The 13,030-nt window shown below is 50.6% G+C and overlaps 1 protein-coding gene across 1 annotated transcript in view; it reads left to right on the top strand.

Annotated features, from left to right (window-relative positions):
* The first annotated feature begins 10,451 nt into the window (after positions 1-10,451).
* LOC142587612 (iris-like) overlaps positions 10,452-13,030 on the top strand; it is a 29,629-nt gene continuing 27,050 nt past the window's right edge. The window contains exon 1 of the mRNA XM_075698753.1: positions 10,452-10,919. Within this exon, the coding sequence (XP_075554868.1) occupies positions 10,465-10,919 (455 nt within the window). The 5' untranslated portion in view covers positions 10,452-10,464. The remainder of the gene's footprint in view (positions 10,920-13,030) is intronic.

The following is a 13,030-nucleotide window of genomic DNA, read 5'->3' as shown; positions in this document are numbered from 1 at the left end:
GACCGGAAACAGAAATTTATGGCTTTTTACTTGCTTGAAATGTTAAAGTGCCCGAACACCTTTAAATTCTTCAAGATGTATTGCACGTTTCGCACAAAACGCTTTTTAGCACTCTGAAACTTACGAAACTACGCGCTGTGTCTGCGAGTACCCTGTTTTGAAAATTGCAGGGGAAGTGAGAGTGCAAAAACGATGTTCCGACGTCCAAACCACCCTCGAGGCCGTTAATTTTCCTGAGCGTGTATACCGCTGTCATCATCACCGTATTTCCCGACGTCACGCCTATATACATATAGGTTGTGTGCCAGTTCTGGCCAGCATTGGAGACAGTCAACGTAGACAGCCAAGGAGACAGCCGGGGGGAGACAGCTTCGAGGCCACGTAATGTAACGCGTTTTCAGCCGTCTGGAAGACGCTTCTGCGACGTGATCCCACCTCGCGGCGAGAAGAAAAAGCTGAGAAAAGCCACACATTATTTCTGTATTTATAAGTCTTTGCTCCTGCGAACCTATGAAAAGCACGGCATGACTTACACTAAGGGCACAAGAAAGCGTGTCTACTTTTTCTCGTGCGCAGACGACTTTCCCGTCGAGTTTCCAAGCGTGCAGCTCAGCCGCCATCTTGTTTGGACAGGTAAGTAGCCTGCATAGTTTTTGACTTCGATGCTGTCTTCGGGAAGATTCGTCAGAATTGGAACTATACTTAAGATGGCCGCTGTCCACTTGGCCATCTACTTTGCCGTGTACGGCGAGTATAGGAATACAGCCACAAGCGTGCGCAGGGAGGCCAAACTTGCTTCCAACACGACGTGTGAAACGACGTGTGACTTGAGCTACGGTAAGTTTTCGAACCGTGGCAGTGTCCCTGAATCTGACCTACCCCCCCCCCCCCCCCCCTCCTGCTGAGACCCTCAAAACATTCCTGCGATAAAACCCTCCAATGAAATTTTGTCAATAAAATTAGTGCTATCCATCTTAATGCAGAAGCCGGCATTTTTTAAACCAGCGTTGAATTATCGAAGCCCATCTTGGTAGAGAGCGCCGTGCCTTGCTTGCCAAAAGGCACAAGCAACCACTGAAGGCCCTCATGGGACGCGGAACTAATGACCCCGCACTCGACATGTGCCCCGTTCCCAGAAGCAGATCGAGGTAGGGTAGGGGGGGGTGCAGGTCCCACTTGTGTGAAGAACTTGCACATTTTTTATGCAATAAACGATGATTTGGGAGTCAATCCACGCCGAAAAAAACTGACTATTTGCCTCGTATTGGCGCAGAGTCGCGCCGGGCTTTCTCTTGCCTTCGGCCATTTCATCCGGTGTCCTTAAATACTTAAAACTTAAATAGGCGCGAATCCGTGCTTGATTGTTATGGTCAACCAGGACGCATGGACGAAAAAATACATAAACAAGAAAACAAATACAAAAAGGAAAGTCGGGGTAAGGTGAAGTTATCAGAAGAGGTAATGAATAGAGAACAGCGAGTTTGCTACTCACAGCGGCTTCTTTGTTATCCTCTTCATGTCTCGTATTCGCAACAATGATGATGGTGTTTTCCTTCAAAATGGCGCAAACGGAGATAGGCCCCCAATCGGGTAGTATTAGGGGAACAGAAAGAAAACTGAAAACACACACACGCACGCACAAAGAAACAATCATAATGCATATAAAGGAACACGTAATATATTGTGAGGTGCCAGCCGTCCCGCACTGCCTATCTCCTGTGTCTCTGGACAGATGGCAGCACCCACAGCTGCTCCGTTTAGCATTTCGTCCTCAACCTACTAGAGGGCGCCTGGTGAGACGCCAGCAGAGACTGTCGAGAACTGGACGCGTTGCCTGTGGGATGACTGTATTTGTGTGCCTGTGCGAGCGTCGCCCTGTTGCGCCGCAGTGTTTTCCATTACTGTGGTTATTCAAGATGTAATTACCAAGAGACAGTGCCAGTGTGCCTTCAGTCGTTCACTCTCGAGCCTCGCAATATTAAGTCACATCTACAAAAGTAACATAAGGAAAAATAGTAATTATGGGAAAGCAAAGGGGAGACTTGCATAAAGCTGGCAACCTTGTGCTGCAGTGGAAAGGGCGCATGCATGCGTGATCCCTTACTGTCTGAGTGAGTCAAGAAACCTTATTGCAGGTCCGGCGAGGACGCGAACTCGTCGCGCACCCGGCTAGTACCACATCGTGACCAGCAGGTCTAGACCACCGGCCCGGTCGCGGGCACGCCGGGCAGCCAGGATTTGCTTTTCTAGAGCGGGGCTACGCAGAAGCGAGTCCCACTCCTCCTTGATGAACTTGAGGTATGTCGACCCGCACTACCAGAGCATGTGCGCTAGAGTGGAGGTCTTCCCGCAGGAGGGGCAAGCGTCGTCGCGATACACGTCCGGGTAAGCCTTGTGGAGAACGGACAGACAGGGATACGTGCTGGTCTGCAGAAGCCTAAGCGAAACGGCTTGCGCCCTGTTCAACTTGGGATGAGGGGGTGGAAAGACCCTTCTAGACATGTAGAAGAATTTAATAATCTCGTTGTGAGTAACGGGAGCGTCCCTGTGGCTGTAGGGAGGAGGGGAGTCAGTGCTTCTTGCAGAGGAAGCGCGGTCGGTGAGGTCACGCGCAGCCGAGTGAGCAGACGCATTGAGGTTCGGGGGAGCGCCCTCGACCGACCCTACGTGAGCGGGAGATTGAATTATGCGTGAGAGCATATCGCCTCGAGCTGCTAAGAAGACGAGCAGCTTGCTTGGCGATGCGACCCTTCTGAAAAGTTTTGGAATCGCTATATACCTCGGACCTACGACCCGACCGTCTAGCAGGGCGAGGGCAATGGCGGCTTGCTCGGCGACTCCGGGGTCTGAAGTGCGAATGAAGGCGCTTAGAAATCTTGCCGCTGGAGTCGACCACAACGATGGCAAAGGTCTTCCCATCGCTGTATTCCGCGGCGTCGATGAAGCTTGCTCTAATGTCTCGTTGCTTGATCTGTTTGAGGATGGCAGCTGCTCTGGCCTTGCGTCTGCCCTAGTTATGGACGGGATGGACGTTTCCGGGCACAGAGGCCACTTCGAACTTGTCTCGAATGCACCTAGGGATCGGGGTACTGACCATCGGGAATCCCGCAAGGCAGGCACGTACCCAAGGGGGGCGCGGGGGGGTCCTGCCCCCCCCCCGGAAGTTAAGACGCATAGCCCCCCCCCTCCCCGCCCACGCCTTCACTTCTGACACGCAATCCTAAAGAGCCGCCAAATCAATGTTGAGACTTGACAGCTATTCGGCGGTCAACATTTTGTTGCCTTTTTCACTCCTTTTTGATGGCGGTAGTTATCGGCGTCTCCTGGAATGTGAAGGCCAGTTTCCTCATCAATTCGGTGCCCGCGCGATTAACTGGAGATGCATTCAGTTGTCACCGTCTATTCAAAGGTCACGCGCATCGTTGTTGCTTTGTTAGTTCAACCTTCTTCGTCTAGACTGATCCAGGGACCAGGAAAGGGATTCAGTTCGTGGTCAGCTGGTCTGCACGCAGGTGGAACGAGCTGCGGCCAGAGAAAATGTCAGTTACATTTAACTTTTCTTTTTGTTTCATTATTTCCTCGAGTGACGGCTCGCCGCGACGCTGACAGCTTCTCGGAACCATATAGCCGTGATATGGGTTAGATAAGGTGGAAAATAAAATAATGCGAGACAGCGTCCACCATCAAATCCTTAAACCCTTAAACCCTTAAGTAATAACTAATAATAAATAAACCTTAAATCACAGACAATATAACTGTCATCCGTTAACTCGTGTGGTTTTACAGTCATTGTACAGCCCTTTTCGTGCAAAATTGGCAACTGGAAAGAAGAGTCTCAAGGAGTTGAGAAATTAAGCGATCGACTAAAGGAGAGGGCCGAGAGAACAGGCGAACAGGAAGGAAAAGCGAAAATTAACAAATTTAGCCATTATTTATGAAAATATTTATGGATCAACATATCTTCATATAAAAAGGAAACAGAGAAAACGCCGCCGGAAGTGGAGGACAATTCCATGTGTTCTGAATGACGCTTCTACAGTTATCATTAGAGCCGCCTAACGTAGCCACTTATCTGCTGTGCTTATGTAGGTGTTTTTCTAAGCTTCTCAGGTGGGCGCAGTACTTCTAGAATCGCAGCTTCTTGCGCCATGCGCGGTTGTACGCGACTGGCGGCCACGCGTCGTTACGTAACTTACCAAATAATAATACGAGTCGGTTGTGGCAATTGGTACAGCAGCAAACGAGGGATCCAAAAGAACTGTGATTGCTTCGCAAATATATATTTCTGTATAATTCTTCCAGAGCTAATTAAAAAAAACGCTAGTATAGTCGGATACAACTTAAGTCTCCAATGAAGTCCCGCCCACGTCCTCATAACCGCCAGCCACTGTTGCTCCGCGAGGCTGCAAATAATTCGTACTTCAAACTTTTTCTGCTACCCAAATAAGGCGGTAACTACAAAAATAAAATTATTAGCGCGTAATTTTATACCTTTTCCCTCACCTATTATAGTGTAATGGCGAATGCCTAATTCTTTATTGAACTGAAATAAAGTGCTTGCTTCGCTGCAGCTATGCACTATATTGTCGAATTTCACTTCAGTTGGCAGTGAAGTTTCATGAGTAAAACGGGTGCAGCAGTGAAATTAACTTCACCGCAGACTTTTGAAGACTCCATACATTTTGTCCATGTCGGTTGCACACCTCATTGCTTCTGCCGATGAAAAGACTCTTCAAGAACAGCAGACGCTCCGGAGGTATCAAGTACGACGCCATTTTGAAAAGGCCACATGACGACGATTTTGTTTGCTTCTGTGATTGGCTGGCGGAATAACCTAACTCCGCGTGGTCCGTGTGCCTTTGTTACCAACTGCTGTTTTTAAAGTTGTATTCTACAAAAGTAATCTTTATTTTACACTTCTGCTTCTTTACTTGTTCTTGGCAATGTTCTTTCTACGCTTCTTTCCGGCGTGAGTCCATTTGACGTGGTTATTTGTTTGCCAAGTAAAGGAGAGGTGTATCGCACAGGCGTACGTGTAAAATACACCTTATTTCATTTCTATTTTGTGGGTTTACGCGTTTTTAGGGCGAACGGTGGGCGTTATTCACATTTGTATTAGTAAAGGTACCCTCCCCCCTCATTTGCATAGAAAAGTCACCTTGGGTTGCCCCCCCCCCCCCCCCCGAAAAAAAATCTTGGGTACGTGCCTGCCGCAGGGTGGTAACCTAGCTCTTCGAGGATGTGTTTACCTGCCGCTGTGGTGCTCAGGCGAGTGAGTTGCGCGCGTTCTTGGGCGTCGGTAATCTCCTCGGCAGTGTTATGCACCCCCAGCTTTGAGGAAATCCTCCGTATGGGTCCTGATGGGTAGCCGGAGAGCCGTTTTGACTACTTTGCGGATGAGAGCGTTGCGCTTGTCTCGCTCCGCTCTGAGCCAGTTGTGCATAGAAATTGTGTACGTAAAGTGACATAGTACGAAGACATTGATAAGCCTGAGGAGATTGTTTTCCTTCATTCCTCGGTGCCGGTTTGCTTTTCTGCGAGTGAGGCGAAAAGCGTTGTCCGTCTTTGCGATGATCTTGCGGAGAGCCGTTCCGTTCCCGCCGTTGAATTCGACAAACATGCCCAGGAACCGAATAACGTCGACCTTGGTTATCACCCTCCCCCCCCCCCCCCGTCACGAGTGCGAAGACTGATGCTGCTTTCGGAGACTGGCTTCCAATGTTTGGGTCTGCCTCCCTTCTATTTTCTGTAAAGCAGAAGCTCTGACTTGGCAGGGGAGCATCGAAGTCCGGTGGGGCGGAGGTACTCCTCGATCACGTCGATCACCTCCCGCATGGATTCTTCGACTCTGTCCTCACAGCCGCCGGAGCGCCATAAGGTGATGTCGGCGTATATGGTGTGCTTGACGCACTCTACGCGTGCCAACCTCTCGGAAAGACCAATCATACAGATGTTAAACAGTGTGGGTGAGATGACGGCGCCCTGAGGAGTGCCCCGCCCTCCGGGGAGGGGGGGCACGTCGTCGGAGCTGAAGTCCCCAATGCGAAGCTTGGCCTTCCTGTTCGTTAGGAAAGATCTGACGTGGCTATGGAACCTGGAACCGAGACCCAGGTCTGAAATGGTCATTACGATGAAGCAGTGGAGCACGTTGTCGAAAGCTTTCTGGAGGTTGTTACGTTTCGCCTACGAAGCGCGGTTTAGCCGGCGCGGCTGCAACAAAGCGGCAGACATTTTGGCCCGTTCGGCGCCGCCGCTACGCCTCCCCGCCAAGCGCGTCCAGGCATGTTCCAATGCCACGTGTCTTCATGTGCGTGTGTGAGTGTATGTGCATATTGGTGCCCACGCTTGTCGAAGCGCGGCAGCCGGGGAGAGGAGCTCCCAACAACTGTGAAGCAAGGGGGTCCGAGCGGCGCCGACACGACGGCTGCTCCTCCTTCTCTTCCCATTGTGCCCACGCTTGTCGAAGCGCGGCAGCCGGGGAGAGGAGCTCCCAACAACTGTGAAGCAAGGGGGTCCGAGCGGCGCCGACACGACGGCTGCTCCTCCTTCTCTTCCCATTGTGCCCACGCTTGTCGAAGCGCGGCAGCCGGGGAGAGGAGCTCCCAACAACTGTGGAGCAAGGGGGGTCCGAGTGGCGCCGACACGTCGCTGCGCCACCTTATCCCATTGTTCCCGAGCGGCACAGTCACGTGCTCGTCTATAGAGGGGTTCCTTCTTGCCCTCAACTGCGAGAGTATAAAAGCAGCTGCCCCCGGACGCCAAGAGGGCTCCGATTTCTTCTGTTGAGTAACGTGCTCTCCCGTCTCTCTACTTCGGTCAACCTGACCGCCAACTCTTTGCGATGTTAGAATAAACAAGTTGTTTTGTTGTTACCAGTCGACTCATGCTTTGCCGGGACCTTCGGATGCTTCCAGTTGTACCCCAGGCCGCCAGGCCAACGCTACCCTTGGGGCTTGCGACCCAGGTGCAACAACGGGCGTCAGCGCCGAGTTCCCAACAACTCGCGCCAGCGGCGCGATTACAACAAGGTCCAGACTGAGCAAAGCCTTGACGTCTCTGAAACGGCCATCCCCAATCTGATGCTTTATTAAATTCATTGCATCCTGCGTCGAGAGTCCGGCGCGGAAGCCGATCATGTTGTACGTGTAAACCTCGTTGTCTTCGAGGTACCTGTTGACCCTGTTGAGGACGACGCACTCCATGACCTTGCCGACGCAGGAGGTTAGAGAAATCGGCCTGAGGTTCTCGATGATCGGGGCCTTGCCGGGCTTGTGAATGAGTACCGTGCAGGCCATCTTCCATTCTGCAGCAACAACGCCGCTATTCCATGACTCTTCGATTTTGTCGGTCAGAAAGAATCGGCGTGTCCTCGAGGTTTCTCAACATTCCGTTGGTGACTCCGTCTGGACCCGGCGCAGACTTGCGGTTGAGCGCGAACATGGCATGTCTGACCTCGGCAATGGAGAAGTCTTCGTCGCGCTCGGGGCGTGGAGGGCCTCGGTAGTCCGGGAGTTGGGTCGCAGGATCTCCGTCGCGATGGACGGGCAAGTACTTCAGTACGAGTTTTGAGACGAGCTCATCGACTGTGTGAGACATGGAGGCTTCGTGAAGGGCCCGGGCCAACGTATGCCTCTGATTTGACTTCGAGCCGCTTTCGTCGAAAAGGTGCTTCAGAATAGTCGAGGATTTGCCGTTGCGCATCTGTCCGTCGATGGATTCGCAGAGCTCGTCCCACTGCTGCTGGCATAGCGCCTTGCAGTGGTCATGGATGGCTTTGTTGAGCTCCGAGATCTTTTTTTGGAGTCTGCGATTGAGCCTTTGACCCTTCCATCGGCGGAGCAGGGGGTTTTTGGCCTCGATCAGGTGGGCAAGTCTGCTGTCCATCCGCTCGACGTCAAGATCGGTTTCCACTTTCTTGGTAGCCGCGGAAGCGTCATTCCGGACGCCTTCGCACCATTCCTCGAGAGTGGCGGGTGCCCTGGCTCTGCCGGGGCACCCGTGCGTGATCCCTTACTGTCTTTTCTGTCCCTCTTGCTAAGTGGTACACTATTTATGCTGCTTGAGCGAGTGAAAACTCTACTCGAAATGTCCGGTGATTTGGGCGGGGTGGGGCCATAAGCCCCCAGGCCAGGTGACGACCTTGATTCCTTGGACACAGGCGGCTTCCTCGGCTTTTCGGAGTGCCCACAGTTGATCGGTGAGGTCGTGGCTGAGCAGGGCCGCCTCCCAACGCGCCCCTTGGTTCGAGACTGCCATGCGTACCCCATTCGTCGGGGACCCCTGGTGCTCGATGCCGGTGCATTGCCACAGCATGTGCTGCCGAGTCGCTCTGTCTGGCTCCTCACGCTTTACACTCGTGGGATGAATAAATGTCGGGGTAGCAGAAGTGAAGGGTCGCCGGGTTCGAATACATGTGTGTCTGCAATTGCCTCCAGGCAACCGCCTGTTCCTTGTTTTTTCTTTAGTGTGGCGTGTGGTGGTGGCCATTTGCATTTTTTCAATATCTGTAGTGTTGTGTGGTGTCTCTGAAAGGGATCATGCGATCCCCTCACGTCCTGTTATATTACGGTGTTCCTGCTCGAGCCATGAACCAACCAGTCCAAATGTCTACGTTTTGGGCCCTCATTGTGACATATGCAATGCTTCATTGATTATTTCACACGTTTTCGTGGCTGGCGCTCAGCGGTCGGACTGGCCGCTGATACAAAGGTGTAGACGCAAAGAACAGGCTTTTCGCGCAACCCAGTGATCAATTTGAGGGACGGGTTCATTGCCGAACGCGAACTGTAAATTTTCATGCGGGAGGTTCTTTTTGTCCGAGTCAACCTAGTTTTTGTCGTGTATCTTGCATTCTTCCTGGACAGATCCCAAAGATATTGCAGGCTCAAAATATGTGCTACTGGGGCCACTGGATTAATACCACTGTGTATGCACCGAAATTTTTTTTACACGGAAGTGTTTTATGCTGGGTCGGAGCGAAAATCTATCTTGCGTACGTACGTCACGCAATCATCATCATGTAAACACGCGAGTTGGCGTTACTTCGCCTACCTAATGGTTAGGATAGTAGACATAGAAAGCTTAGAAAGGTTTTACTAATAAAGGAATTATTCTCTTAATTGATCACGTTTATTTGATGATGTCAGCTTTGGGGTTGTTTGTAAGTTTAGATACTTCGGTGGAGGGACCGGGCAGAACCGCTCTCTTTTCCTCCCGCCAGCCATGAATGATCAGAATATTAGATGTGAACTGTCTCGAAAAAAAAAAAAGTTTTTCTCGCACGGGAAAGATGCACTAGACAAAGTCGGCCAGCATATACAGGCCTAAATAAGTTGTTCAAAGGTAGAGCACCCCACAAACGTGGCGAATATTCTATGGAAACGTTGTTTATAAGTCTTGGCACATTAAAGAATCTGCAGCATATAGTACACATTTGAACCCAGGAACACGTTACAAGCCGTTGCCCTCCCAAAAATAAAAACGCGCTGTGGAACAAATGTATCAGAAAAGCCTTAGAGTGCCGGTACACCTTCACGCCAGTAATGCGTGCCCGGCTTGTATCCGCGTAAAAGAACGTAAAGGTATTTGGGTGAATACGCATGCGCATTCAATACCAGCATAATGACTGCGTAAAACTCCGCAAACCAAACCAAGGACCTAAGATTTTAGATTATTTATCTGGGCTCACCAGAAGCGATGCCAAATTGGTCAGTCTGTGATAAGAATTCGTGGGTGCTAGGTTCGTCTCCTCGGAAAAAGGCCAACATTATCTGCGCAGCTAATACCTTTATTTAGTTGCTGATGATGTTAAAAACCAGAATGTCGCTACACTGAGGAATGGTGGTACACAATGGCTCCAGAGAAAGTGCGAACAAAAGTGGGAATAATGAACAGCCTTATTCAGCTACCATGATGGGCTAACCGCTCAAAATTTGTGTACTGGATACAGTTATACAGCGACTACGCTTTTCTCGTGTTCAGGTACGTCGATTCCCACTTGCGGATGAGGTTGATGACGCTGATGCTGACGCTTTATTAAATGGCACAAACCCACGGTGGAGGATAGGCTACGAACCTGGTGGTAATATGATAAAACAAGAAGATGGGAAAATAAAGGTGTAATCGGAGGAACTGATAGTAAACGAAATAAAATAGTGTATAATGAGGTAGTCAGCCTTGCGGAGACAGGAATTAGAATATGCACTTCTTATTAAAAATATCAAATACAAAGGTTAGACGTAAGGAACGAATAAGTTCCCAGATAAGCGCTATTTAGGAGGCGTTGGCCAATCGTTTCAACGCGCTCGTTTCCCCGCGAGGAGTTCACGACTCGAAGGGCCACTCAGCAGCGTTCAAGTGGACAATTAATGCTTTCGCGCTCACAACTAAGAGGTGCTTAGGAGTCCTCGGATTTTTCAAGGAGTCACTATCATCGCCATCACTATAGTATAAGTGTGTGCCTCAATGCTTTTTTTAGATTTGCGCGTGCCCCTCGTGAAGGACGACGACGAAGAAGAAGCGTTCCCCTCTGTCGGCTTTGACGATTCGTCGTTCTCGGAAGCCGTCGCAATGCGCCGTCCCTCATACCAGTGGACCCTCGGCACCAGGGATGACGATGCGACGGACTCGGGCGAGGAGTACGTCCCTTCGTCGCCGCCGTCGCACCACCACCGCCGGCGATCGTCGCGACGCAAGTCAACGTCTCCCCAGGCGTCGCCCGCCACGTCGCGCTGCGGGAGCCGCAGGTCGTTGTCGCTAGTGTCGCGTCGCTCCAGCATGTCGTCTTCGATGACGTCGTCGACGTCGGTGGTCTCACGGTTGTCCCGTACGCCGCACGGTGCGGCCCCCGCTTCGCCCGTCACTGACGACGACCTCTCGTCCGAGATGGACAGCACCGATGAGGACGCCGAAACCAAGAGGTAGGCCCTTGGGCTCCTGAACTGCGATTAAGCGATAGGCAATGTAATGCTCAAGTATTGGTAACACGTCAATCAATCAAATGACATGAAATTGCACAAAATTACCTTTAAGGTATGCAGCCAGAAACTCAGTAGCGTAGTTCTCAAAATTTTTCTATTGCTCTGTCAAGGTATCCATAGAAAACGAGTGTTCGCAGGAAGATGAGAGTTGAAGCGGCCAACAGTAGACGAAAAAGAGAAGCATCATTTTGGAGCCAACCTTTCGTCAAGAACTTATCTTTGCCGATGAGCAAAAGTCCCTTTGTAACGTTCGCTCCATGGAACCTGAAGCTTGGCATACGCGGCCACTCTTGACGGTCGGTAGAATCGTCGAGAACATTAGAACTTGTGCAAGTAATTTAAGCCCGAGTATATAAGTACGCTGTAGAACCACCCACCTCAATTTTGGAATATCTCTTCAACCTCGTTGCAACCTCAGGTGGGCCCCATGACAGCGACGGTGAAGGCTTATCTGGAAGATGGAGAGATCCATACATTTGTAATCAAAGATCTGCGGCACTAGAAAACTCTCCACGATAGAATCCGGACTGTCTTTGCAGCATTGGCTGACTGCGAGTCCATTGTTTCATGGAAGAATTCTGATGGAGAGGAGACTGTCATGTCCAGTGACACAGAACTGGCACAAGCTCTGTAGAACGCGGAAGATGACCGGTTGAAAATATGTGTAAGCGTCGATGGCCAGAGATAGCGAGGTGCAGCTGGTCCCAGTTCAGAAAAACGAACAGCAGCTGCCAAGTTCAGCTATTGTTGGATCTCCAGAGTATGGAGTTCGTGCCAGAGTTCTATACTATGTCTGCGATCAGGAGATTCGAGGAGTGCGTTACAAGTGCCCGCAGCGTGTAGGCTACGATCTCTTTGTGCCATGCCACGGAATGAAGGTGCTCGTACAACGTGACCTGCCTGAAGTTTGTCAACTCTGGAATTCGTCCTCTGTGGTCCTTCCCTGCCTGGAAGCGCTTGTGGCACGACTCCGGATACCACCGGAGAAAGCGAGGAGGAGGTCCCAGGGGCTGCACGGCCCAAGGTGCCTATCGCTGGCCTCTAAACTACGGGCCAGAACAGAAGCAGTAGCAGGACGAGCGCCAGGGCTGTTTAGATGAACGCCTGTGTTATTGTTGTGAAGTCTGCAGAGAATGTTGAACAGGCCTCATTCGTAGTCATCCCTTATCCATTCTCTCATTCCGCGGCAGGACCACCAAATTTAGCGTTACCATGTCTAATGATGCACTATTTAATGGAATAGCGAGTTGCACTGGAGTTATGCGTCTTCAACTCATAAGGGCAGTAATTGATATATAGACGAGCTGCATCGTCGAAACGTTGGCTCCAGCGACATCCCTCGCTTGAACATCGTTAATAACTTCAAGACTCTCATCTTGCTCTGGCCGTGTTTCTTACTTGGATTACTATGCCATGGAGTGGTCACTGTGTCTTGGAACGCCAAAAGTGTAGCACTGTAAAATGAAGCTTATGCAGCTTTTACGATACTCAAGCGGAAAGCTTGCACGAAATCAGGATAAACTGTCAAGTAATTAGAGAATCGTAGATGCATGGCTGCATTGTTTTTTTGCTTTCCAAGCCCTTACAACACACATAACAAGCGCACCCACGAGCCAATACTATACCAATATAGCTTCTGGGCTTGAATATCAGCTATTGAATGAATCCGCTGTATATCATGCGTTTTGTTACATTAAAAGGCACGCGTGCTTTAGAAATACCATTCAGCCGGCATTATATGCACATGCATGTGTTATGTCGTGATTTATTTCACATCTTCAAGACTGCACGAATATCTGCAAAACAGATATGCATTGGACTATTGGACGACACACCGACTGACCGCCCAACTTAGCAACCAAGGGAAAGTTCTGGCAAAGCGCTTCAAAACTGTGCGGTCGTGTTGGTGGCCCTCCGAGTAAACGCGACCCGTGGAGACAGCGTGACGCCATTGTAGCTAAGAACGGCACTAGAATGTTCGAAGCAGGGCACAGTGCGTCGGTGCGATGTATGGCGTCAGGGGCGCAGCAAGGAGAGTGCATGGGGTGCAG

Source organism: Dermacentor variabilis, chromosome 7, assembly GCF_050947875.1.
Source record: "Dermacentor variabilis isolate Ectoservices chromosome 7, ASM5094787v1, whole genome shotgun sequence".
Taxonomy (NCBI): Eukaryota; Metazoa; Arthropoda; class Arachnida; order Ixodida; family Ixodidae; genus Dermacentor; species Dermacentor variabilis.
The sequence above is the reverse complement of the archived record's forward strand: the minus strand, read 5'-3'. Positions and strand labels throughout refer to the sequence as shown.